The 27,790-nt window shown below is 44.1% G+C and overlaps 1 protein-coding gene and 1 pseudogene across 1 annotated transcript in view; both read left to right on the top strand.

Annotated features, from left to right (window-relative positions):
- GCK (glucokinase) overlaps positions 1-27,790 on the top strand; it is a 406,174-nt gene that overhangs the window by 286,206 nt on the left and 92,178 nt on the right. Inside the window, exon 7 of the mRNA XM_069618957.1 lies at positions 16,396-16,579. Coding sequence (XP_069475058.1) covers positions 16,396-16,579 — 184 coding nt within the window. The remainder of the gene's footprint in view (positions 1-16,395; positions 16,580-27,790) is intronic.
- LOC138492029 (U3 small nucleolar ribonucleoprotein protein MPP10 pseudogene) lies at positions 19,698-21,553 on the top strand (annotated as a pseudogene).

Below are 27,790 nucleotides of genomic sequence, written 5' to 3'. Positions count from 1 at the left end.
AAGAAAAATAACATCCAGACAACCGAAGAATCAGGGGACACCTGAAAAAAAATATTTCAAGTCTATTGTCCCACCTACTTTGGATGATAAGGCCTGGAGATTCAAAGGAAATGTTCAACAAGGGGATCAAAGGCCAAAGGCGTGCCCTGTTGCAAGCCCTCCAGCGAACACCATCAAGGGATCTTTCACCACCACATGCAGCAACAACTAGTTTAAACTTCCCCGATTATGTGCCCGCTTAGCCGACTTTACTGCCTGCTAGTGTGTCAGCATCAGATGACATTGCTGCGATCCAATATAGGGCAGCAATAAAGCTGATACATCATCTGATACACAGGAGTTTCCCATTGTGTTCAAATCTCTTCAACTGAAGGAACTTAAGAGGCCACTTATTCCTCTTGTGCATGGCCTATGTGAGGAACCTGAGGGCATCCTCCCATCTACTTCCCTTGGATCCTCTTCTCAGGTGGCCAGGGAAAGTCCATCGCTTTTGGATCCTGATCCTGGCGGTCGATATGCGAGGGAGGATCACCTGGGTGGAGTGGCCTTGGGATGGGGGAGAGGATGTCTTCAGATGAGACATGGTATCCCCTTCCCCATGTCAAAATGCAACCTGCCCTCCCCTACCTTTGTCGGTTATTTTCATTCTGCCTTTATTTCACACACACACACTGTCCAACATTCATATGCCTTTGGGGCTGGGACAAAGAAGAAGAAACTAGGAGTAATACACACTTCTATTGGTGCGCACCACTCTGGTACTGAGATGAAGAAGAGGACTGTGAGACATCATTACTATAGTCGCGCAAGTCCCACTAATTGGGTTCAGGTAAAGAACTTACACCTGCAGCCAGTTGAAAGGCTAAAGGTGTATATAAAGAGAAATCAGGACGCAGAAAAGAGAGATCTGCCTGGGGCGAGAGAGTTGCCTAGGGCGAGAGACCCGCCTGGAGGAAGAAGCCATGGGGAAAAGGATGGTAAGGAGCAGGCTGTAGAGGTGCCGGTGGAAGGGTCTCCAGGCACTGCAGGAGAGCAAGAGAGATGCTGCAGCCTGAGTGGACTGTGAGGAGGTCAGGAACCCTGCAAAAGCCAGTGCTGTGTGTCCCCCGCTGGAGCTGGGGGACACTGAAGACTCCAAGGAGCAGGAAGGTTTGGAAGCAACGAATGCTTCTCGACGGAGTTTCCGGCAAGTGAACGAGGAGCCCAGAGGTGAAAGCCTAAAGCACCCGGAGGAGCTGCCGGAGACCTGTGAGTGGCAGAAAGGGAATAGTCATGCCAAGGTGCTCCAGGAGCTGGGCTTGGGCACAAGGAGATGCCGATCAGATGGAAACTCAGGATAAGAGGGTCAGGAGACTGAAGGAACGTTTTGGGCAGGCCGAACAAGCCTCAAACTGTTTCAAGCGTTATTGAATATCGAACTAATGAAAAGGTCTGCAAGGTACATGAAAGCACTGTGAAATTAAAGTAAGGTGCATTTTTTCAAATACAGTGAAAGCAAGTAAAAAGTCATTGATGGACAATGTGAAAGTATGAACCAAATGAAAGCCAGTAACAAGGGCTTGGGAAACAAGTGAAAGAGCAAATGATAAGCACTGTCGTGAAGTGTGAAAGCAAGGGGGTTGACAAGGAAAGCCCCCCATTAAGTGAATGGTGTAAAAGTCACGTTGTGGCAGAGGTAAGAAGCTGCCAAAGAATAAAAGGAACTGTAAGTGGACAATTGACAAAGGTTCAAAGCCTTTGTTGACAACGAAGTCCAATGAGAACAAGTGAATATAACAAAGTGCCAAGGGTTATCGGTAGTGTGATCTATAGTCGGTGTACCATGTGGTCCGACAGCTGCGCCTAGACTGAGTAACTCCTACCTGGAGTGAACCAAGGAAAGTTAAGTTACTGAGGCTGTTGTGCCTATCGAGTATTGAAAAGAACAAGCTAAGTGAACCATTGAAAATCTTGAACCGTTGCAAAGTTGGTTTAGAACACTCATTGAAAGTCAAGAGAAGTGACTGTGTTTAACTTGGGGAAGGGAACCCTGAGACCCTTTAGAACTGTGTTGAACTTGTGAAAGGGGACCCTGAGACTCTTTGGAACTTTGTTAAACTTCGGGAAAGGAACCACGAGGCCGCTTGGAACTTTGTTGAACTTGGGGAAGGGACTGAAATGCACGCCAAGAGCTGGAAGAAGCTCAGAACTTTCTTTGGAACACTATTTCTGTTAGTGCTGACATCCCAACACATTGTTTAGCTTCAGTTGTGAGGGCAATTATAGGTTTTGGACACAGACAGACTTTTAAGTTGAACTTACTGACTCAGACTATCCTTAGTTCCTTTAGGTAATGGATATCCCACCTAAACATAGGGCAAGTTAGGCCTTACACCATCCTGACATTTACTTTAATAAAAGTATTTTTATTTGAACATTGAATACGTGGTCTGTGTCTTGCTTCATGATGCCTTCACGCCTATTGAAGCCTATGATGGAAACATTTGCATCACCATCAGTTGTCATACACAAACAGCTTTGGAATAATGTGCCAGATCCCAATCCTTCATTTTTAAGAGATGATGCACACCAAGATTCCTTAATTGCAGCAGTAGTTGGGATGAGGTTCTCATCATTATCTTCACCTGTTTAGCACCTCTGTAAGAACAAAGCTGCAGAATGGACTTGCTGGGGAAGAAATTATGATTTGCGTCACCTACTGCTATTAGGGCAGCCAGTTCCGTGGCTCTCGTTGGAAGGTACATTTACTCTCTTTAGGAATGGGCAGAGAGCATGGTGGAGTTTACTCTGGGATATAAGAAACAAGGCATGATGAAAACTGACAGATTTGACTTCAAATCAATTGATAAGTGCTTCTAAAGATGTGGGTTATGTACCTATGAATAGTCTAGCGATGCGCAGATCATCCTGCACCAGGCAAACCGGTTTGAAGGTCGAGTTGCAGCAAAAGATCATCAGTTTTCCTTTCAAGGAAAAATCCCTTTTTGGATCACATGACGATGATGCGGTCTCCAGAATGTAGACTGAGGCAGATAATCAAAAAACTGTTGGATTGCAGCCAACAAAAGGTGTGCACACCCACTTTTCGTTACTACAGCAAAAAAAACACCAGGAAAGAGGACATTTGGGCAGCAACATCAGCAGCGGTCCTTCTTAAACAGAGGGAGGTCTCATTACCAGCAGCAGTAGCAGTCGAAAAGGGGTGTTACACAGCAAGCACTGACATCTGCAGGGAAGTCCATTTCACCCCACAGTCAAAGCCATCTTTCATCTTGACAAAGTATAACAAGAGACGATTGGGTGCTCTATATTGTAGAAAATGGTAACAAGTTGAGATTTTCAAAAACTCCCATATCGTTACACCTCCAGGAAACAAAATCAACCTCGCATGCTCCGGCTAAAGCAAGAGATGGAAACTCTGTTACAAAAGGAGCAATAGAAAAACGTACCATTCTTTCTCCATTGGCTCCCGGTAGAAGCTTAGGTACAGTTTAAGTTGCTTTGCATTATGCACCGTGCACTAGGTGGAAATGGATGCTTAGCCATCCAGGAGAAACTGGTTAGATATAGCCTGGTGCATTCTTTGAGATCCTCAAATGCAGCACTCCTTCAGATACCCAAGTACAGGAAAGAACGTTTGGGTGGCCGGGCGTTGAGAAGAATTGTGGATTTCTTATCCTTCAAAAAGCACCTCAAAACGTTTCTCTTTAGATAAAGCTCAGAGATACTTTCCCCCTTTGACACCTGGGTTTCGTTTACATCTATCCTAATTATCAGTTGTTTGAGAGCCATGATGCCTTGAGTAATAGAGCGCTGTACAAATAAATTGATTGATTGATTTATTGAATACCAAGATCCTAGCGAGGGAAGGGGATTTACCCTAACTACTTTGTGGACCAGATGAGTGCTATTGTGCACCTCACAATAATGAAAACATGATTTAAGGAAGAGAAGGTCAAAATGCATGTACTTCACCTAATAAATCCTCATCTGGCAATAGGTAACTCGATGTGAGCCATAAACCTTCAAGATGCATTTTCCACATTCCCGTTGTCACAAGGAACCAGATGTTGTTGAGATTTGTGGTAAAGAACTTACTCCAACATCCCATCCCTTTATTTCATACTCACGGGGAGGTTCCCTCCTGGAGATGGCACCGTAGCCTTTTTGGTGAGCAGAAAAAGACTACATTTGATAGCACAGTTGGTGCATATGGATGGGTTGTCACTCCGCTCCCTCATGCTCAGCAATGTGGCTTTGCCGGCCAGTCCTTTTGACGGCACCTGGTGGGACTGGATGCCCTATCAGTACGTAGGTCTTTCATCGCTGTTGGTCTGTTTTGTTCCCGATCCTTTTTGTTTTTCCTTGGCCTCCTGTCAGCCCGCACTGCTGACTTACAATACAGCAAGCATTTTTTAAATCCAGCAGTTCCTGCAAAAATAATTTTTCTCAGCGGATTCAAACTGTCTGTGACTGACGTACTTGATCCCTTGTTCTTTTTGTAATGTCTTGCCATGCGTGGGATTGCTGTTCTTTTTGTAATGTGTTGCCATGCGTGGGACCGCTGTTCTTTTTGCAATGTGTTGTCAGTCCACTCTCACAAGGACTAGCTAGCAGGTTGGAAGGAGATCTTCAGAAGCCCTCATTCTCAGAACCTCAAAAGGTTCATCATTAGCTAATTAAATTGAAAACTTCAGCTAAGGCAGTGATTTTTTTGCTTAACACCATGGTTCGTGGACAGGTATTCCTTCATGTGCCTTCGGTTCTGGGAGGTTTTCTATCGGGCCTTCGTCAACTAACCACCATTTTACCAGCACCGCTAAGGTTCTGCCTTGTGGGTTTACTAGTAGTCGTTGGGCATAGGCCTCCTAGGAGCCTGGTACCAATGGTTTGCTAAGGTAGCACCTGTTATGAACTATAACATTGGATCAATGTACACCGTTGCATGGCAGAGATATGAAGCAATGCAAGAACTTCTGGTTTTATGCAGTAGAATAATTAAATGAAAGAAGGACTAGTGGGAAGTTGTCAGGTGACATCCATTGCTGTTCACCTTGTGTTTCCGTAGCCATATGTTTTGTCTACTGTCTCTGGCCCACACTCGTTTCCTGGGTCTTTGCCCTTTTGGGTTGTGTTCCCCTACAGCTTTGTGACTTTCTCCTCGATTAATGCTTTTCTACCGCAAGTCCCATTGTGATCTTCGGGATCCTGATGAAGACTATTAAAACCTTTTTCTTAACTCAGCGTTGGGCATTGCCTTGTTGAGCTGCACCCCCAGAAAGCTGTGCATGTGGCCCTGCAAGATTGGAGCCGTTCCCGTGGGATACTAATTGCTCAGGTAAGGAGGGGAAGGGTGGGGCGGGCATTGTGGGCATTTTGTTATTTGAGCCACGTCTGACTCCAATTTCATGGTGCTTCCAACTCTAGGTATGCAGGGATGCATGGGAGTAATTTTATCCCACACCTTTTGATTTGTGCTCCCTGGCTTCCTATCCTCTTTAAATTTAATGGCGAACAAGGTACATTACAGTAACCCGGTTTGGCATCTGTGTTCATCTTCACCAGAGCTTGCTTTGAGACTCATCAGCACCAAAGTGCTCTAAGACTAGTAAAGGTGGTAAAGCTGGATCATGCCCTTCTGAGGGTCATTGTCTGGTAATGAGACCTGTCCCAAGTATCTCTGATAAGCTTTGTTTCCAGCCAGATCGTTTGTTGACAGCTAGTGCTAGTAGGAAGATCAGTTCTAAAGTGGATTCTGGTTTTCCTTACTATAGCCCTCGGGTTCTCGGGATGGCAGACTGATGGGTAGAACAAACCTGGTTTACTACAGTCAGGCTCAACGCCTTTGGGGTGCCTTCCTCTTTGGTTTATGTGAATACTTGGAGCGAGTTGCTTTTGATCTCCTTGTCGCATCACTGCCCTGTGTTGCATTTGGCCCAGGAAAATTAATACTGCTTTTTCAGCAAGGTCCAGAAATTGATGATATCCCAGACAATGAAGAGTTGAGTTAAGGCTCTCATTAGAGAAGTACATACTTCTGTATCAGCTCATCCCACTCCGATGTCAACAGCTGCACCAGAGGCACCCACTGTTCTGGCAGTTCCAGAACCACCATGCCTCCTGCCCTGCATACACATGTGTCAGTAGAACCTCTTCCAGCTATGGCACAGCAGCCAGTTCTAATGTCAAGGTGACCCGATCAAGTGGTCCTGTTGCTGCATCAGAGCACTCTGGCCCCTTTGGTCCAGACTGTAGCCCACTTGCACCTTTCTTAGACGCTGCTTCTAGTGATTGTATCCAGTCCCATTCTTTTAGTCTTTTTTTTTTTTTTTTTACTTTGGATGGGTTTTGTTCCAGATCTTCCTCTGTACTTTCAATCTCATCTACAAGGGTTTTGTTCTTAACTGACCAGTTTGATAACATTTTGTTTTTCCCTCGCTCCATTTCTCTGTAGATGATCTCGGGGTGTTTTGGACGAGGAGCGAATCAGATCTTCCTGTATAACATCAATCTGTTCAGATCGATCGTCGCTTTAAGTGACACCAAGCACAGTTCCCTTCTAATGGAGGCCATTGGAGTTAATGATGGTAGTCTCAGAACGTTGCGCCAATAGTATCCATCCAGTTTTTGCCCGATTTTACCGAGAATGTATGGCATTGCCTCTGCTCCATAAGAGATGGCTGGTGTCACTTTTGCTTTGTAAAATGTTATCGTCGGGATAAATGAGAAGCGCCCACATTTTTTTTCTCTAGCCTTTGTTTGTGAGGCTAGGGTCTTAATCTTTGCGTAGAATGTTATCTGCATTGTAGTTTCTACTAGGCTATTATTGAGTGTGATGCCCAAATATTTAAAGTTCTTTACTTTCTCAAGTTGCTCTCCAGCGAGATGCCAATGCTGATTTTCTTTTCGCCTAGTTGTCTTTTCGAAGATCATGATTTTAATTTTATCTGTGCTAAGTTCCAGGTCGTTTTCTTTGATGTATTTAGACAAGCTGTTTAGCTGGCATTGGAGCCCTATTGCAGTCTGGTCTAGTAAGATGATATCGTCAGCGTATAGGAGACGTGTGACTTTCTCTTCTCCTATCGAGGGTGGAAAAGCTCTTGCTTTTCCCTCTTGGTCCTTGAAATCTCCCATACATGAATTATACAAGGCTGGAACTAATGGGAAGCCTTGCTTAACCCATCTGAAGGTCTCGATCTTTTCGGATAATTGGCCCACTCCACTGAGCCTCACTCTCATCGATGTTCCGGAGTACATGATTGAAGTAGGACAGTTCCATTTTGCTAATTTTAGCCATAGTTTCTCACAGTTGACCCGATCAAATGCCTGGACCAGGTTAATGAAGGATATGAAGACTCTGGGACTTCCCTCCATTGTTTTAGCCTTCATTGTGCTTAGCAACATAATATTTACTGTTGTACATAAGTTTTTAACAAAGCCTGAATGGTAAGGGTCCGTGCGGTCAGCTGTCCTTGCCCATATTTGGAATGTATCCAGTAGTAAGGAGCCGAAGAGTTTGCCAATCACATAATAGAGCGATTGGGCTATAGTTCTTTGGGTTATCTTTTTTGCCCTTTTTGAAGAATGGGACCACGTTTGCGGTTTTCCAAGAAGCTGGAAATGATTTTGCTGCTACACATTTTTTGATTACTTCCACTGTCAAATGCAGGTTGCCCACGTAGTGTAGTAGACAAGTTCTTCCCGCTGATGTTCCCGTCTGGTTCTAGAAAACGACAACCAGAATGGTCAATCAGCGGAAAGAAAGGATACCGTATGAGACCCAGGTACTGCAGACGTTGCAGAAGATGACACGGGTGCCGCAGGAGGCGATACAGGTAATGCAGGGGCGAGGTGCAGGTGGTGTAGAAAAGGTACTGGACCTGCAAGTGAGTGGTTAACACAATGCGTGAACAGCAGGGCATAAACCACACTCTTAGGTGACACCCACTAACCTTATTCGAGATTTCAAGAAGCAGTCAGAAGTGGTGTAATGTATTATATGCAGGCTTGTGCGGTCTTCTCTTGAAGAGAAAACTCAAGAATATAAGTACAGGCCCCCAACAGAACACAGATCACCACAATCAATCACATTAGAAAGCTTACCATACTAATGTCCTCTTTCCTGCCAATGAATAGATCCCGGTGTGATGAAGTAGGAAGACAGATCCCCAATCAGCAATAGGAAAGTCCACCACCCTATCCCGACAGCACGAAGACGCCTTAGTACACTATGTCAAAAAGTTCAAAATCCAAAATCTAAAATGCTTGTGCAAAGTTCCCATCAGAAATCCAGAAACAATCCGGGTTGGCAACAGATAGGGCAAGAAGGGAGCAAATACAGCAGGCCGAGGTCAGGAGCAGCAGCAAGGTACAAGGGGCATAGGTAAAGCAGGTCCGGTAGCAATCCAAGGTCGGTAAACGAGTTGAGCGAAGAAAACAGAAGGAGGCGGGTCAGAGCAAATCCAAGTAGCAGTCCGGGTCGAAGTACCAAAGCAAACCAAATACAAAGAGGGACGGGTGAGGAAGGGTTCCAAGAATAGGGATACAGGATATGTCATGACCCACAGAACGCGCCCCTTCTGGACTTCCTGGTCCTTGTCATGGCGAGGCTTGCATTCATTGTTTCTCCCAACATGGCTGTATCACGTTACACCCCTTGCACCAGCCTTCACGGCAGATGTAGTACGTTCCATAAATATGCCACGGCCCCGCGCGTCTAAATGCTATTGCGAAGTAGCGACCAGACGTGTGCTCCGTAGCTTGCGGTATTGTTTTCCTTGCTTCTTCCACTCTAACCCAATTCTAGCCCTTTCCTTCCTTTCTTGATTCCTGGACTCGTGTGCTACTTGCGCACCCTGTTATTTCCTGGATTCCTGGACCCCTGCATCCCGGTACTTGAACGCACGCTGGAGTCGGAAGAGACTCGTACAGCCTTATTCAAGACTCGAGCAGTACGCAAGAAGGCATCGATCAAGAAATCCAGCAAAGATCGAACTCAGGTGAGAAGGGGGGAACTCCTTGACAGGATACCAGAGTAGAACAGAGTACGAAGACTTTAGCAGCGCCACCAATTTGCAATCAGAAGCACCGGCAACTGTGGGAGGTGCTTAAGAACACCATGTCACATGACAACGCTGCGCATTGCTCGGTGCCGGCGGTAGACCCAGGAAGAGCATGCAGGATGCCAGCGTTGCCATGCCAACTTCAAGGCACCTGGTTGCAGTTTCCTTAAAGGGCTATGCACACTTGATTTGGCGCTAATATTACACCCAACATGACATCCACAATGAAGTGGGCCCATTTTCTGGATGATTTTTGCAAGTCGATGTTTGAGATCCCGTCAGTGCTTGGAGCTCTCGATCTATTAAGCTTGGCTATTTTCCTCAAAATCAGCTCCACATCATACCAAAAATGTGATGGTAATTCTTGAATGGTGCCTTGTTCTCCAGACAGTTTCCTGAAGAGGTCTGAAAAGTGTGCTCACCTACATTGTTTTGTAGGGCGTCATTGGTATCTTTTGATGTAGATTTTATTAGTGACCAAAAGTCTTGATTGTCTTATGCAGACTGCATGGAGCATTGCTTCTGAGTCTTCTTGGTACAGTGTCATCCGAAAGTTCCTTAACCAGTTTTTGTAGGCTTTGGTTGCTATTTCAACCCTTAATGAGTCTGTGATGCTTCCTTCTGATTCATTTGCAACCAAGTACAGCTTGGTTATTTTGCTTATTGATGTTTTGGTCAGCCTTAAGCGAGTACCACAATTACAAGTTTCTATTGAAGTCCTCATTTGTTTTCTTGAAGTTTCTGAAGCTGTCCATGAGGTGATCAGCATGTTGTGGTCACTATGTAAAGTTCTCTTCACTTTAAATGAAGATATGAGGGAGAGCAGTCCTTTTGACACATATATATGGTCAATTGTAACTCCCTGTCCATTGCGTTCCCATGTTGGGATGTGCAGCTTGTTTGTATCGTTTATTGAATGTAGGTTATAGAGGTCTCTGGATTCCATTAGGACTGCGCACTGGATGCCTCTTATGGCTGACGCTGTTTTATTTTAAGCATAGTTTTTTGTTGTTTTTTTTTTGTTTCCTTCTTCTTCAATAGTAGCTGTACAGGTAGCATTTAAATTGCTGCATATTATTGTATGGTTAACTTCATATCCTGCGCTCATCTCATCGATCACTGATTCCATTGTGCTTAGAAGATTTCTGTTGGATTGTGCTTTCGGGTTCCAGTAGGTGTTGATTAGCAGAATGAAGTAATCCTTGCTGTTTGTTGATGACGGCTTTGAATGGTGCCAAGAAACCAGCAAAACTTATATAAATGTGTTCGAGAAAAGCACTCCTTGAAGATTTAAATCGCTTCGGAGCGTATGGCTGTTAACAATCCTGAAGTAGGCCGCCCTTTTGGGCCTTTTACAGCTGGCAAGGTTGTGATCTTGTATTCGTCCAAGATTGAACTTACCATTAGCCATGTCTCTTGAAGACATAATAGTTCAGATTTCCCCAAATTTACATCGCCAGGGGTTGTCAAGTGACTGAATCCTCTCATATTCCAAGAGCCCAAAGTTAGAAAATGTTAGGCTATATGGCTTTCAGTTCCAATGGTCTCTTGTGGCTGGCAATGGTGCACTGACTTTGGTGGCTAGTTTCGTGAGTGACTTGCTAGAGCTTCCGATATCCATGCCCACCTCTTTTGTTCCTTTTCCTTTAAGCCTTTTAGGTAAGTGCTGGCTGTTGTTTCGTGGTGGTCACGTGGTTGGTCTTGGTTGAAGGTTATTGTCAATTTAGGTAACGGTCCATGTGGTGCTCGGCCAGTGTCCAAAGGGTCTTCGAAATGTTCGCTGTCTCTGGGATAAGGTCTGGATATGCCATCAGGACCTTTTTTTCTGTGGCCACTGGATTTTGAAAAGGTTCCTTCCTTATGCTCTCTTATAGTGTTCCACTGACGTTGTGGTACAAGTTCATTATACGACTTGCTTCGTTCAATTTCTCTTTTTCTTGGTTTTCCAATATCTCTGTAGTCGGCTGCACGAGTTTCTGATGGTGAATATCAATGAGCGTTTCTTCTCTGGGATCCATGTCTCTTGTGTTCTTGTTCTTCTGGTTTAATTTCCCTCAGGTCATAGCCTAGGATTTGTAGGTTCTGCGCTGTGTTGAGTAACATTGACTTGAGCACAGGTGAGGTAGTATGACGATATATGCTGTCTGTGCGACCCCTGTGGCCGAATTCAATGATGTTTACATCATCCGTTCGAAGTTGTCTTAGGTTTCGGATATGGTAGAACAAATTCATTGTTGATTTTCTGTTAAGAATTAGTTTATCTCCTTTGTCCAATATTTGGTCCAACTTGAGAGTCCTACTTGTTCTATTTCTGTGATTAGACAAAGTCGTGTCGTTCTTTGTTTGTCTGGTGTATCATCTGCTAAGGTCAATTATAAAGGAGCAGGTCAACATGGAAATGAATTATATCTTCCTCAAGATCAAGATAGAAATTATATGACAGTGAATTATAGCGTTCTGAGTATCTTAATGAAGGAACCTTCTATTAGAACATGAAAATAAGCATTGAGAAAGTGCCATGTGAGGCTGGAAACATGTGTTGGCTCTTAAAAGAATTTGAATCAGAAAAAATAATGATTAGAATTATTGTCATCCAACTTAATTACATTTTAATAATTAACCTTTCAAATGTGAACATGTCATATCAGTATGCTTCTACTTAGGTGGAAAAAGTTGTTTTTGTATGGTTAGTTCCTTTGAACGATACCCATTTTCAGGAGTATTGGCTGCCTCCTATAAATCCCTAGTACTGGCGAGCAGACGTCATTGCTTAAGAATAATTATAGGCGAGGCACTTATTGGGCATATTCTTCTCTTCAGAATGTCATGGTTCCAAAGATGATTGATGGTATGAATTAGAAATGAGTATAACCATTTCTTACTTTCATATGAATACACTTAATTCCTTGTCAGTCTTTAGGCCCAAAGTTATTGTTCTGAACTGAAATATTGCTTTTACCTCTCTTTGGCAAATATATAACTCCCTGTCACCTCCACTTTCCTTTTAAAATATTCTTTCCATTCCATAAAAACAAATCTACGACATATCATCACCACAGTGTTCCTTTGGTTATACTTGCATATTTAGTTTCCTTTTGGTCCTACTTATTCATATATACAAATATACGTAAGTAGTATAAAAAGGAAACTTGAGGGATGAATAACTGAACACTTAAGAACTATAAGGATGCACGATGACAGATATCTCCTTGGCGTACATTGGAAGAAGGAAGGTGGCAGATCTTTTATGCTTGCCACCCCCAGCAAGTCGTAGTATTATTCCATCCAGAGGTCCAGAAACCTCTGTTCAATTAGTGCAAACCGCAGAAATATTAGAACATGCTGTACAGCTGCGAATACACATTCAGAGTTCAAGTATTCTCTCGGAACCAGTACATGGTCGCAGGGGAGAAAGGAGAGCAGGCGACTACGAACAGCATGGTCAGGAGAGGAGACTGCAGAAGTCCAAATATCAGGCGTTAGTGAAACACTGCTGACTGAAAATGTGCTGGTGGTGAGAATCCAAGATGGAGCTGAGGTCACACAGTGCTTATGAAACTTTGGAAACACCAGATGAGATGAAAAATATAATTAACCAATGCAGAGATGCTCATTATCACAGTTTCAAAAATCTGTTAAGAGAAGCCAAACTAAAAGACCAGCCAAGTGAATGTTAAGAAGCTGATGTCGTGGAGAGACCTACACAAGTGCAGCAGAGACAACTTTAGAATTTCCGGGTGGCTGCCGGTGGCCTGGTTTTAGGGAAGTTCAATTGAAAGTATAGAGACATTTAGTACAGATTGCTTTTCCCAGGCGTGCCCGGAGCACCTGCGTACTCTGGCCCCTGCATGAGTGATGAAACCCTGAGGTCTGTGAGAGATCAACCTTGAATGCAAAGGTCTGAAAATAGTCCCATCTGGTAGAGTCATTGCACAATAAGAACGCAACGAGTCATGTGACAAACGAAGATCCAACGAAGACCGGCGCATAGCAAGACGTGTGTCGTACAGCAGGAAACAAGGTAACTAAGGAACTTTTTCTTTACAAAACACTGCATATAGGCAGTTTTCTAAACGTTCAATTAGAGTAAGAAGGCTACAGTTTATTTATACTGCTGCAAAACGGCGATCCATTTTATATAAGTAAACATGAGCGAAATGTTTTCAACAGACACACAGGACCAGAGGGAGGAACGTTTAGACAAGACGTGTACAAACCACAAGTGAAGGTATCTACATTATGTCCCTTTTTTTGAATTTGAATGGTTATATTTCTTCGCAATTCGCTAAGAAATTACATGTTCATTAATCCAATGAAACAAAATATATATGACAATTTAAATCATTGACAAAACCAACGTTGTAGAGATTTTTCAAGTAAACTACAAGTAACGTATATTATAATGATGATGCATCTGTCCGCATAAAGAAATAACAGGAAACAACCAATTGGTATTTTTCAGAGTGAAAAAATATTTAAAAGCCTATCCCAGCTATTCAACATAAATGGAAGATTCACAAATTACCTAAGGGTTCACCCCCTCAGGTTCCAAAGAAACACAATGGAAACGACCCTCTAACAACATAATTACAAAACTACATAAGAACCTCCTGAAGAACCGTCCTAACAAAAGACGGGGAAACACGTGTTGAGGTTTCTTTAAGAAAGAGGAACTTTGAAGCAAAAGCAAAAACAGCACCAACAGCATTATAAGTCAATTTAAGAGGAATACCTATCAGAGGATTCTTTAAGAAAGAGGAACTTTGAAGCAAGTACCACAGCATTAAAAGTCAATTTTAAGAGGAATACCTATCAAAAAAGAATCATAAAGAAAAACCTAATCAGAATGAAAACGCCGATTCAGTGCATGAGTTGCAACAATTTAAGAGGAATACTCATCTAAATTATACCCAGCAAACCAACTGAATGGAAAAATACTAATTCAGTGAATGTGTTGTATTAAATTAAAAGGCGCAATTCAAAACATTACAGCAGTTTTTTTGTCTTTTTATGTTATTTATACTCTGGTCAGCCTTAGGGTGATGTGTAAGTTTGAATTAGCAGCCTAACTTAGCACTCTAAATTTCTATGTTCAACTAACATATATTTACCAAAGGATAAGGGTGCCAGTAACCGCTTTAGAGGCTGAATTTCTCATTTATTCTAAACCATCTGGTAGAGTAGACTTCTGGAGGCTGGAGCTAAATACAACAGTACAGCGAAGATTACTAACAAGGAGACTACATCAAGATGGTCAATAAAGCCTGAAGGGAGAAGGCAAATACCTGGTAGAGGCCGAGAGGGGGAGTTTGAAAGCAGGAAGACCAAAGGAGGGTACAGACTGTGATTTTGTGTTATGGGAATAGGGCTGGAGATTGTAGATAGCGTTTGTGATTTGTCTTATAGCTTAAAGATAAGCCTAGAAGCTAGGGACTCGCTAAGTATAGGTTTGGAACTTTCTGTTGGTCATATCTTTAGGACATTGTGTTGTAGACTAGCAAGTCCCTGAAGGGACAAGAACTTGCAAGCCTAGATTTGAACTTTATGTTTCGGAAGAATGACACTCAAGGAGTTGGACACATGAGAGACCGCCCACTTTGTGTTCACCCATAATTAAAATTGTTGTCCTTAGATACTTCCTTATTACTTCTAGAGACTCCCGCAGTTCCAATAGGCATTTGACCCTTGCCAGAGTGGTGGAGAGTGGACACCAGGAGGCCTCTTCCTTACTTTGAGATTAAATAAACAATGTTCCAAAGGCTTGTCTCTTAAGACATCGAATTGCCTTTATTATTTTTGTGTGGATGGGAGCTACATAACTCTGGGCTTTTTGCGACTCGAAGGTGGGTGAAATCTGATGTTTTTGATTGTGGCAGATGGGATCCTATTGATTTTTTTTGGAGGGGTATGGCAATTGATGTGAGTTTTAACTGAGTCTAGGGAGGTTAACACCTGTCAAATGTGGGTGTGTTGAGCTGTAGGGGGAGTGGTACTATTGCATAGTACCGGGTTCCCATTGGCTACGCAGGTAAAGGTTTGATGTAGATCATTAATGGAGGATGTTGTTATATATACCTATCCGAATTTTGGGGTAATGGGCACAGAACGGGTTCATTTCATTATTGCGTTCAAAATCACACAACAATATGAACTATACGTTTGGGATGTAAGTGACAACACAGCTTGACATGCAACATAAAGTCCAATTGTTTTCATGGCGCAATGAAAGCACAAATAGAATAAGTGTTTGTAAAATGTCTAATGTGTAACTCTCAAATATTTAGATTTATGGGGGTCATTTACAATGAATGAGTATATTTCATGGAGAAAACCTCTGTTTGCACTTCTCCTCTGCTCATTTTTCTTCATTTCCACCACACAGTGAAAAACTGAAGAGAACTCAAGAATCTTTACTCTTCACTTTACCACTACGTTGATGGGGAAAAAAAGTACATGTCTCCTGCAATTAACACCTGCAAGAGACATTTACAATGTATTCCCATGGAATTCACCTGCTTTCATCAGGTGGTAATTTCAAGTGCATAGCATTACCACCAGCATGGAAATCAAGCCGCTAAGGAAGCCACATATGTCTTGCAGAGCAGGATTTGGGGGCGAATATGTTATGTCTGCCACCTCCCCTAACTCCAACAGACAAGTGCTGGAACATGAGGCTGACCACCTTTGCCTGTTTGTGTTACAGGCCTGCATGTGCAGTATGCACTTGGTTTGTTGCTTTTCATGTACTCTCCATACCCACCTTTTATGTTAGGTATTACGTGTTCATTTAATCATGACAAAAGAGAGGGAGCAAACAGTGTGAGTGTGAGAGACAAATTGAATGAATAAAAATGGATTAGGAGCGCTAATTGCACCATTGCACTAATTGCACCATTTTTTACAAATCTGGACCGAAGGACATCACTCCTAGCGCACAATATTGGAGTATGTCCTTCCAAGGAAATAAAGGCGTTTAATTCCCCAGTTCATTTCCTGCATGTGCAGCGCTACATGGATTACAATGAGCTAAAGAACATCAGCCAGTAAATAAAAGTCACGTGCATAGGCAAGGCACAAAAACAAATCACATACTATTAGTTGATGCTACACTGCTTAACGCACAAAAACAGACCCTTATTCTTCACCCCGCCTACTATCCTTTCAGGAGCACAATGGCATGTCACAAACCTATCTGGTTTTCCAGTAGACCTCCCTGCTTCTCGTCCTTTCCCTCACACGAGACACCTTTGAGCAACTGAATTTAAATTCATAAAACCTGGCCAATATCCCCATTCACCTTGTCCCTTTTCTCTGCCACTCACCCCCTGCTTAGGTACCGGCTGCAATGCCTGCTACATGGAGGAGATGGAGAACGTGGAGCTGGTGGAGGGTGAGGAGGGCCGGATGTGTGTGAACACGGAGTGGGGCGCCTTTGGAGACACGGGCGAGCTGGAGGACTTCCGGCTGGAGTATGATCGAGTGGTGGACGAGACCTCCCTTAACCCCGGTCAGCAACTGTAAGAGAATATTAATTCACTTCACATCAACGTTTGATGCATTCACTATATTTATTTATTTATTTATTGGTTATTTGTAATGTGTACTATACAGCAACATGTGTGTATCAAGGTGCATCAAGACAGGGGGGTAATGTGTGCATCAAGGTGCATCAAGACAAGGGGGATAGGAATGAGGATGAAAGGTAAACAAAAACAAAACGTTCTTAAGACGTCTTGAGACATTGGGAACCTGCAGCATGAGAGCAGGGGAGAAGGAGGAGGGGAAGTGCAGGAGGGGGAGAGGGGAAGAAACAGACAACACATTCTCGCTAGGTCGTGAGACAATTTGGAATGTGCAAGTGCTTGAACATGAAAGGGGGAGAGGTGAGAAGGGAAGTGATGGAGGGGAGGAAAGAGAGAGGTACAATAAATTAAATCATGTCTTTGGTCAAAGTGGGAAGGAATAGTGCTTGCCATTTATAATCTATAATTTTGATCAGCAATACTTTCAGATCAAGCAGTAGAGAGGAGTCATTTCGAAAGGTAATAATTTCAACCCTTAAATTCAAAATAGATGAAGGTTTAGATTTAGAAGATACAGGTTGTGTCCTGCATGTTCTCCCAAAATATTCCGGCTCTGGGGTTAAATTAGTAATTAAGCTTGTGCCAAAGTGTAGAGAAAGAGGAATACATGTTTTACAAATTATGTAAATCGCCATTTTGACATAGGTCTAAATTATTCAAGTCAAAATTATTTGTGGGATTTTATTAAAAGGTAGAAATAACAGTGTAGGAATTTTGACACATAACTGAGTGTGTCGCTAAAGAAACAAGGTTGTGTTTTTTGAAAACCTGCACGCCATCAATGCAGTGTGTCCACAGCACGTTTACTATCTATAGTCCACAGTACTTGCACACACCTCCAATCTTACTCTCATTTGCAGGTTTTCACCCCTTTGAAATCTGTCCCCCCCAGGCAAGTGGCATACCTCCATACACTCTTTGGGATCACCTTTTTAGCAATATGTATTTACATATATCATTGGTTATTTATAACACGCCTAATACCCAGAGATTTCTAAGCGCAGACCCGGAGATTGAACCTCTATTACGCTGCGTCGTCTTGCTTTCAAAGCGAGCGCGTTGCCCCTGAGCTATCTTCCCGAGACATTTGACCACCTTCCAAAATAGGTCACTTCCATTGGCTTAAATGTGTCCACCTCCCTTAGCAGTCTCACTTCACGCTAAACATGTCAACAGATTGAGAGGTATGCTCTTGGCAAAAGGACTTTTATTATCCAGAGTTCACCGTCCCTACACTTTTCACTATGCACTGTGCCCACTGCCCAGTCGTGGAGAGAACAGGTTTCATTATTCAACCCCCACTGTAATCTAACTTGAAAGGAGTACAGTGTACTCTCCGTTGGCCACATAGATGGAGGCAGCACTGTTAATAGTCGCAATTCACTGTCCCCACACATGGAGACCAACACACATTTTTCCATAAACAGTCAAATGCACTTCCCCTGTTCACATTCTGCTGTTTCCCCAATTGCAGAGAACTTTTTCTACCATCCACAGTCCACTGTTGGAACGCACGGAGAGAACACATTTTGCTATGCAGAGCCCCACTTGGGGAAAGCACTTCCTACTGCCACCGTTCATTATTGTTGCACTGGAGACATTGTGCTCACCAGTCACAACCCGCTGTTGCGAACTTCTGTGGTGCATGTTTGTCTATGCACAGTCCACTGTTCTCAGAGAGAATACTTTTCACTATAGACAGCTCACTGTTCCCACACTTGTTGTCCACAGTCAGCAGCTTTTCCAACGCTCCAAAATCCGCTGTCCCCACACTTGAAAGGACCACTTTTGACTACCCAAGTCCACTGCACCACCCTTGGAGGGGCCACTATAAACTGTCCACAGCGCACTGGGCCATACGTAGATGCCACTGTCAGAGCGGTCCACCTAATTTCTGCTTCTACTCCACCTTATTGGAGATGGAACCAGGGATAAGTCGGTGTGGCCTGGTTGTGTATGAAGTGCATGCACTGTAAGACCACCCCCCATGAAACTTCTCTCCTCTGACACATTATGAAGTGCAGATGTCGACTTTACATTCTGGATAGACCTTTTTCGGGCTTGCCAACACAAACCATTAGCTGCAAACATGAAGCCAAGTTGGTATGGTGTCAGCCTGCTTTCTTTTAAGCTCTGCATTACGGTTCTCAACCAATCATGATGCTCATGCTCTGTTACAACGTGAATTAGGATAGCATTGCTATTCGTTAATGCTGGCTGGAAGGTCAGCTACGATTTCCTGGACGGCGTTTTGAAATATCACTGCTGCAGAGGACACTCCATAATGAAGTGGCTTGTATAACTTCAGGCCCCGATTGATCGAGAAGATAGTAATGTAGCTGGAATCTGGGTACAGATGGAGTTGATGGTACACCATGTCCGAGTCGACCTCCGAGAACCATTTGGCTCCATTGAGGTGCACCAAGAAATTGCTAATGGTGTGGGTGATGTGTCTCCCATGTTCTATGGAGTTCTTATGGAAGTCTGCACACTTCCTCCACTCCTTAGTTTGCTTGCCCTTCTGCACGTTGGCTGCAATATGGGCGAAAACCCATAAACCTGAACTTGACCCTTCAAACATTCAAGCATGGCTACTTTTTCTAGCTTCTTTATCTCCTGTTCAGAATGTCCTCTCACTTGAAATGCAATTTGCAGGCACCAGATCACAACCAGCTCCACAGACTAGTCATTATGGATCCGGGCCTGGTTGTTGTGGAGGCCTCTGGTGTCAGACAAGGGTGTCTTTTGAGATGTCATCCACTGATAGATATTCACCAAAAAATAGTGTAACTGTCACTCCAGCGGGGGACAGTGTAGGAAGGAAGGGAGCAACGTGCAACACATTATTTCAGGGTTGCAGTCATGCTGGTTGACAGCCAATTGAGTTGAAACATATTTCAGTTTAGCTGTAACTGATATCTGGTAGTAAAGGGGAGAGGTGTGCTTTAACTTTCACAAAGAACAGTTCCTGGAATGGTGATAATGGTTGCAAAAAGTAGTGGAACTGTTAACAGTACAAAATGAAAGTACTTTATTTATTTATTTATTTTTTGCAACTCCACGCCGAGACTGAGCAGAGTTACCCCATGTGCAAGCCTAACGTTCAAGAATGGCAACGCGGCGTAAAGGCGATCCACTACAGAATTGCTTGAAGAGTTTAAAGGGAGCCAGTGCCTGCCCCGACAGATTCCTGAGTGTGCAGGATGGGTTAGCCTCGGAATTTTCTCTTCTTACAAAGACCCTGTATGATTTCCACAAACATGAGCCTAGTGATGCAGCTGCAAGTCCTCTAAATCAACTAGTGATAGAAAACTTTGACGAGGAGCAGATTTGGCAGCAGCTTGAACTTCAAAACAATGCTGTTCTGGGCTTCTTTAAGAAAGCCTTTGGTCAGATCATCAAGGACAAAGATGTCACGCTTCTGAACATTGCGGATGGAGAAGACGACGAGCCCAGAGAAAATACCGGCAATGACAGCAATGTGGAGAATGGAGAGAGCTCGGAAGAGGAGTCTGACCAGAGCTGTTATGGTAATCTTGAGAAAAATGACAAAATCCTCAGGAAGGGAAAGCGCAAGGAAGCCACCAGACATCCTTCCAGTGATGGCGATTCTGACGTGGACTTTAATATTGATGAACTCGAGCAGAAAACTAAAAAGAGCTCAAAAACTCTTAATAGGCTAAGTGAAATGTCAGTGGGGGACGATACCTTTTTTAAATTGGTTGAGATGGAGGCCTATCTAGACGATGTCAAGAAAGCTGCAAATGGGAAAGGCAAAACTGATGACAACATTGATTATTTTGAAGATGTTCTTTCAGACGATGATGAGGATAACGATGATGGCAATGCAGATGTCCTCTTTGGAAAGCTGAACAATCCCCTCAAAAGTTCACGAGATTTGCACTACAAAGACTACTTTGATCCAGTTGATGGGCAGAATGTGAATGGGAAGAATGAGGATGATGATGACGATGAAGGTGATGAAAAAGAGGACGAACAGTCTGAGGAAGACGAGGAGGAGGAGGAGGAAGAAGATGATGAAGATGAACACAATGATGAGACAGTGGCAAGCAAAAAAGCAAAAGATTTCAAGAAAGTGACATTTGATTTATCAGATGAGAGTGAGGAGAAGAACTTGGTGATATACTTGGAGGGAAGAAGCATGATCCACCTGAACCAAAATCTTTCTTTTGAGAAAAGACAGGATAAGATGACTGAAAAAATTAAGGACATGGAGAAAGATTTACTTGATGAGAAGTCTTGGCAGCTGAAGGGTGAAGTGACTGCACAAAAGAGGCCTGAAAATAGCTTACTTGAGGAAACCTTACTGTTTGATCATGCATCCAGGACAGCGCCAGTAATCACAGAGGAAACCACATTACACCTGGAAGATATCATTAAGCAGAGGATAAAAGAGCAGTCATGGGATGATGTTTTACGCAAAGAAAAGCCAACGGAAGATGCCTTCGAATACAAGAAGCTGTTAACTTTGGACCATGAAAAGAGCAAATTAAGCCTTGCTGAACTTTATGAACAGGAATATGTCAAACTCAATAAGGAAAAGACAGAAGAAGATGAAAACCCAAAGCATGTAGAAATTCAGAAGTTGATGGACTCCCTTTTCCTAAAAATCGACGCACTTTCCAATTTCCACTTCACACCCAAACCATCGGTACCAGAAATTAAGGTAGTCTCCAATCTCCCAGCAATTGCCATGGAAGAGGTTGCACCAGTGAACATCAGCGATGCAGCCCTATTGGCTCCTGAGGAAGTCAAGGAAAAAAACAAAGCAGGGGATCTGAAAGCAGATGCAGAGAAGACGCCACAGATAAGAAGCGCGAGAGGAGAAAGAAAAAGCTAGTGAAACGCGTAAAACTGAGAGAAAAAGAGAAGCGCCAGAAACTCCTGCAAAAAAAAAAAATGGAAGTACTGGAACACCACTCCCAACTGTTCCCACTCAATTTGACCACTGATGTTATCCAGCTCACACGTGCTCACACCCAATCATAAGTAGATTAGTTGCAATTATTCTACCATGCGCTAAATTTCAGGCGATTACGTTCACCTGTTTCTGTCACAACATTTTTTCATCCAAATTTCCTTGTGTCATATTGTTGCCTCAAAGTTGCCTGAAAGCGATATAGAGTATGTGCCTGCATATGTGTAGATGTTTGTGGATGTGTGGGCAAGTCAAGGTTTCAATGTGGGAAATGGACACTGTTCTGCTGCCCTGACATTCACTCATGATCCAGTGAAACTTCCAAATGTGATGTTACTATTTTGATGGATAATCTCTGTGTGACGATATTAGCTTACTTCACTTGCATGGTCTTTTGTACTGGGGGAACCCCACAGAGATAACACACACACAGCTTGGGCAACCAAAGCTGCATGCTTGGCCGACCATGTGCAAGAGCTACTCTGGCCAAGTGCTTCCCCCCTCTGGGCCTGTCCAAGGTACACTGATTCATACTTTCAGTAGAGGACAGTCAATGTGCAACATTTTGAGAAACGTCCCCTGCGGTCTTCGCGATCAAAGTTACTATCTCTTTAGCAAAAACACTGTTGAGCTGGAATAATCCAGTAGTAAGACATCGGAATGATCCCTATGGTGTTAACAGTTTATTCCTCACTACTTTTACATGAAAAGAAAACAGCTGCATGAATGACAATTCTCTTCCCATATTTGCATGGGAAGCATGCATAACAAATGTATATCTGCCTATAACTGAGTTGAGAGCGCACAGGCGTTCACCACTTGTGTACTGTTGAGGTACCAAAATGTCTAGACCCAAACAGTTACCCACACCTGAATATCTTGCTGCCCTTGAGAAAGGATGGCTGCCAATCTGGGCTCTTTGATGTAGTGGTTGGTCTTACCACATGCTGAGCACCACCTCTCTTTCGCCATGCACCTACCATTGGGCAAAACTTCTCCACCACAGAATCCACATGCTATTTTCACCTTCTTTGCAAAGGCCTTTGGATTTACCGTCAGGCAAGAATCACCTGTCTTTACCCAGCCCACCACAATTTCCAATTTCAATTTGCTGGACAGCCCCGCCAACATGGCATTTATATATGTGACAACCTGACATGAGACAGTTTGATCGACCTCCCCAACTTTGACATACTGGTTCACTCAGAATCATTTGTGGCAGTTTTGCTGATCTGCCGCCTTCGGTGATTTGAACATGTACTTCTTTCTCTTGGTCTGGTGTGGTGCAGGTCCTGAGCAGACCCCCAGTGTAAAATGTGCCAGTAAGCTATCCCTAGATCAGTTTTGAATGCTGCATCACAAGCCTCTTGTACTTCATATTCACTTGTGAGTTGAAGTGTACTTTGACAGATGCAACTGCCATGTCATAGTTGCCATCTGCACATAATGTGTGGCAGTGTCAGGAATACTTTGTGAGGGTTGTCCCAAGCCAGGTGCAGTTGCAAATAGTACTTATCAGCCAGATTGATCTTTTTGATGGTGTCAAGATGATTGTTGACCCGTGGCCTCCACATCATCCATCGAGCTACATTGGAGGGTGTAAGCTGAGGCCTATGCGATGGTTTGAAATTCGTGACACAGATACAGCATGGTTTCAAATTGGTCCTTTAGCCCAACCTCCAGGTGTTCAAGTCCATTGCGATCTTAAGTACCTAAATCATCACCAGTTATAAGATTAAAGGGGTAGCACTGTGGGACATCGATGGAGGACATGGTGATTGTCAAGTTGGTACTTGGCAGTGCAACAATGAGGCACTGCTCACTCTTCTAGATGGACCGTAGTTCATATCTCAGGGTCCTCCTATTTATCTAGATTGCGTACCAGCCCCCGCTTTGTGCATACATGCAGGTAAGAAAGGGCACAAGGGTCACGTGCAGGCTAGAGCAAATGTTCTTTAATTGTTACTTCACAATAGGGAAACATGTGCTGGTCTTTTGACTCTTATGTAAGTAGGGATGTCGCTTTGGTTATTGTATCTCTCTCCCTCTCTCTCTCTCTCTCTCTGTCTCTCTCTCTCTCTCTCTCTCTCTCTCTCTCTCTCTCTCGCTTTCCCTCTTTTCACTTTCAGGTCCTCAATACATATGGTGTACTACTCCAAGTCTTTCTTGGTAGCAAGCTCAAAGGCAAATGACAATAGGACCTTGAGTATGGGTCTGTTTCTTCTTTTACAATCGTCCCTCCTTCTTCTATGGCTTTCCTATTGATGGGGCGGGGGAGATGTTAGGGGTAGTGTCTATCGGCATTCCAGGATAGGTCCTGTGTTGGTGGACAATCACCTCCACAGGGAAGCCCTGGTCCCTGGCTCCTGTATTTGTTATGCTTCATTCACTAGGAATGCCCCCTTCTGCCCCTGTTACGGTTCACTGGATCTTGTCACTTCTCCCCAGAGGGGAGCTGTTATCACCGGCAGAGGATCGTATGCGGAGATATTGACAGGTGAGTACTGGACTTTTGAATTGTTCTAATTGATTGAAGAGCCTGCGTTAGTCCTTAACCCAAGCCTCCTCACATGGGGGAACTTTTTCCCTTGATGCACCCGTCTGCTGTATGTTGATGAAGTCAGACAGAGGAGCAGATGGAATGACAGAGCAGGGAGAACAAACCGCCACGGTACCAGGCCGTAAGAAAAAAACACAGAGGTTAATGGTAGTCGGTGAGGAAGGTATCTAAAAACCCCTACAGAACAAGTGAATAACCTGTTTCGTTTCACTGGAGTGTTCAGAGAAAAGCAAGGAGGTAACACTCTTCCTAGGACTCTGGTATCTAGTAACAATAAGGATGGAAATTACACTGGGTTTCGAGAATACTATGAGGTAAGGTATGGTTGCTAAGTGGAGTGGCTATCCTACCGGTGCTCAGTGAGGTATGATGAGAATTATTGCTAGAAACGCATTCCACTTAACTGAAACGAGGAAGGTGTAAAATAATAAAGGGGAGGTTAGTAGGGATCTCATCCGGGTCATCACGAGGAACGTACTAGGTGCGAGGTGGTGCACCTGTGAACGCTGCAGAGTGTCCAGAAGGAGTGCACACGAGATCCTGGAGGTGGAATAACAAGTCTCTAGAAGATTCCCAACAGGAAGTGGTTGGAATTCGGAAGCACAGCAACGCGCAGTGGGGAGAGTGTCCTTACCGGTTCCAGGAGGGGAGCGTGAATATTCTCAAGTGGAAGACAGAAGAAGGTCCTTACGGCAGGCACAAGTCAGCAAAAACCAGACAAGTAAAGTACACAAGCCGCAGGCAGAAGCAGTCCATATAGCAGGCGTGAGTCAGCAACAGCGATGCAAGTCAATTACACAAGCAGCAGGTAGTAGCAGTCCGTATAGCAGGCGTGAGTCAGCAACAGCAAGGCAAGTGAGTACAAAAGGAACAGGCAGTAGCAGTCTGTATAGGCAGGTGGTAGTCAAGAGGCTGTGAACAATAACTCCAGGAAACGAGAGACAAACGAGGTATGCCAGAAGCAGCGAGTGCTGTGTTTGCGGGCCTCTTATGTGAACGTAGTAGGCGGAGCCTACCACACCGACCAGCTGATACAATCACATGACCGTCTGAAGATGTGCAGTGTGCTGTAATCGAACTCTGCTTTGCGGAAAGGGGAGCAGCCACTGATCTTCTCCAGGGCAACCGCCAGCATCGGTAGAACGGGGCAGCCAGGCACTGCACGCGCCTGGAAGCAGGCACTCTCACATTGGGATACGAGTCTCAAAAACGGGAACGGGACCTCGGGATCCTGGCAGGAGCCCTTCCCTGCGAGGCTGGGTAGGGGAGCCCGCTATGCAACATTTGCCCTAGGTGTGGCAGCAAGAGGGACATCACAGGGAGAGACTCCTCTCTTGGGGACAAGGACTCCCATTCCATCAAGGGACTCCCTAAGACCCTCAATTAAAAGTCCACAATATCACCAGGACATCCTGAGAATCATCCCACCCATGTCAATGTTTGTTATTGCACAGAATACAACCAACAAGAACACAAGCTTTCTGGGAATAATAAGAGTCTGCAAGATATGAAGATTACTTTGTGGTTGGAAGACAACCATACTGGGATGAAGAAGATCGAGCGAGTAATAAAGAATGCTCCAGGAAGAGAGACCAAGGACTTCACATATACGCTGGGGCGGACCCAGCACTTTCCAATAAAAAAGAAAGAAGGACCAACATACAGTGTTTGTGGAGTCCGGGAGTTTCAAAGCAGTCGAGGCAGATATGCAAGAAGAGCCCACGAGGACCACAGTCGAGAGGACGCTGGCAATCAAGAAGTGAAAGAGGCATGGAGAGGGCAGAAACCCAATCCGTGGATGATCAAGAGAAATACAGGTGGTGGCCTGATGCAGAAGAGGTGGACCATCTGGTCCTCAAACAACGCTGAGACCATGAGAGAACAGGCTCTGCAGAGCCGCACGTCGAAGCAGGAAGAAGGAAGGAACGCAAAAAGCGTTTGGGAAACCCCAAGGAAGCCAGAGCCCACAGGAAGAACCGATGACGCTGACCCGGCAGCACAAATGTAATGGACCAGCAGGAGTCCCCAGAGGGGTGCATGGCACAATGAAGACCATAGGACTCATCATACTTGTCCCAGTGGTGGCAAATGCCTCAAAGAAAGTGAAGAGTACCAAGTGACTCATCATACTCGTCCCAGTGGTTGTGAATATCTTAAATAAAGTGGATAATATAGAAGAACTTAGTACACTCATCCCAGTGAGAGTGTGATCATAAAGACAAGAAAGGACATTTTGAAACTCAAGTCAGTCAGTCCAGGAAGAGGTTGATAATTGAACCAAGTGTAGAAAGTTGTAAAGAGACACTGCAAGAGTCCCAAAGGAATAGGGTTCAGTAGGTGAAAAGCCTAAAACTGTATCTAAGGAACAAAAGGGGAGACCTTGGCGGTTGAAGACTCACCTAGAGGAACTAGAAGAACTGGTTCATGTAATCACAAGGAACTACTTTAAGATAGAATATTGAGGCTAGAAAAGCCTGCCCAGGAGAAGGGAGTCATTCTCCTTGACCTCTTTTCTTTTGATATTTTGAATAATGTTAGTGTCAGCATAGAATAGTATTTGGACAGAGGATGGACTATTGATTTGGAATGCACAATTGACAACAAGCACCTTAGTTAGTTTTGTGTTAGGTAGGGCAAGATAGGCGTTTTCCGATATTTTTTAAATAAAACTTGGTACGAATGCCACCACTTTGTCCGCCTCCTTTTTCTGACCTACCACCCCCCACCCACTTAAGGTTCTTCATGGGTTGGAAGAGTCTTGCACCATAGTTGTTCTTAATGCTGTTTTGCCAGCAACTTCATCTCTTTTCCAACATTCTCCAGTATTTTTCGTGCACTCCCAAATTCATCCACGGATCTTCGTCCTTTTGTTGGCTCTTTTGAAGGGATCTTCTCTGGCCACTCTCAGCACCTGCTTTTCTTTCATAACTTCATCCCACAAGGGGGACATGACAAGGCTTGTAAGTGAGTCAGTTCAGGGTACACTTCCTGTGGTGTGGATAGCAATTTAGGAATGTTTTACCGTGGCTCAAATGTCCGTGACAGAAATTACCACATGAGAAATGTACGTTATACATAAATGTTCGTACATTTCCTATGTGGACATCCATGGTAAAACAACCCCATATCCATACCAACACTAACCCCTGCACATACCCCCAACCCCACCCACACCCCCAACACACCCCCACGCCCCTACTTACCTTTCATCGGAACGCGATGTGTCGCTGCAACGCTGGTTCCCTTTCACTTCCGTGATCGGAACCAAAGGGGCAGGGTCCTTTTTTATAGTGAGCGGGGTGTTGCATGGCAAACTCCCTCAGCTTTTTTTTTTTTGTTTGGGTCAACTGCGAGGTTGTCCCCCTTGTCCACCTGACATGAGACAGTTTGATCGACCTCCCCAACTTTGACATACTGGTTCACTCAGAATCATTTGTGGCAGTTTTGCTGATCTGCCGCCTTCGGTGATTTGAACATGTACTTCTTTCTCTTGGTCTGGTGTGGTGCAGGTCCTGAGCAGACCCCCAGTGTAAAATGTGCCAGTAAGCTATCCCTAGATCAGTTTTGAATGCTGCATCACAAGCCTCTTGTACTTCATATTCACTTGTGAGTTGAAGTGTACTTTGACAGATGCAACTGCCATGTC

The sequence above is a fragment of the Ambystoma mexicanum genome, chromosome 10 (assembly GCF_040938575.1).
Source record: "Ambystoma mexicanum isolate Mex_15411 chromosome 10, UKY_AmexF1_1, whole genome shotgun sequence".
NCBI lineage: Eukaryota > Metazoa > Chordata > Amphibia > Caudata > Ambystomatidae > Ambystoma > Ambystoma mexicanum.
The sequence above is the reverse complement of the archived record's forward strand: the minus strand, read 5'-3'. Positions and strand labels throughout refer to the sequence as shown.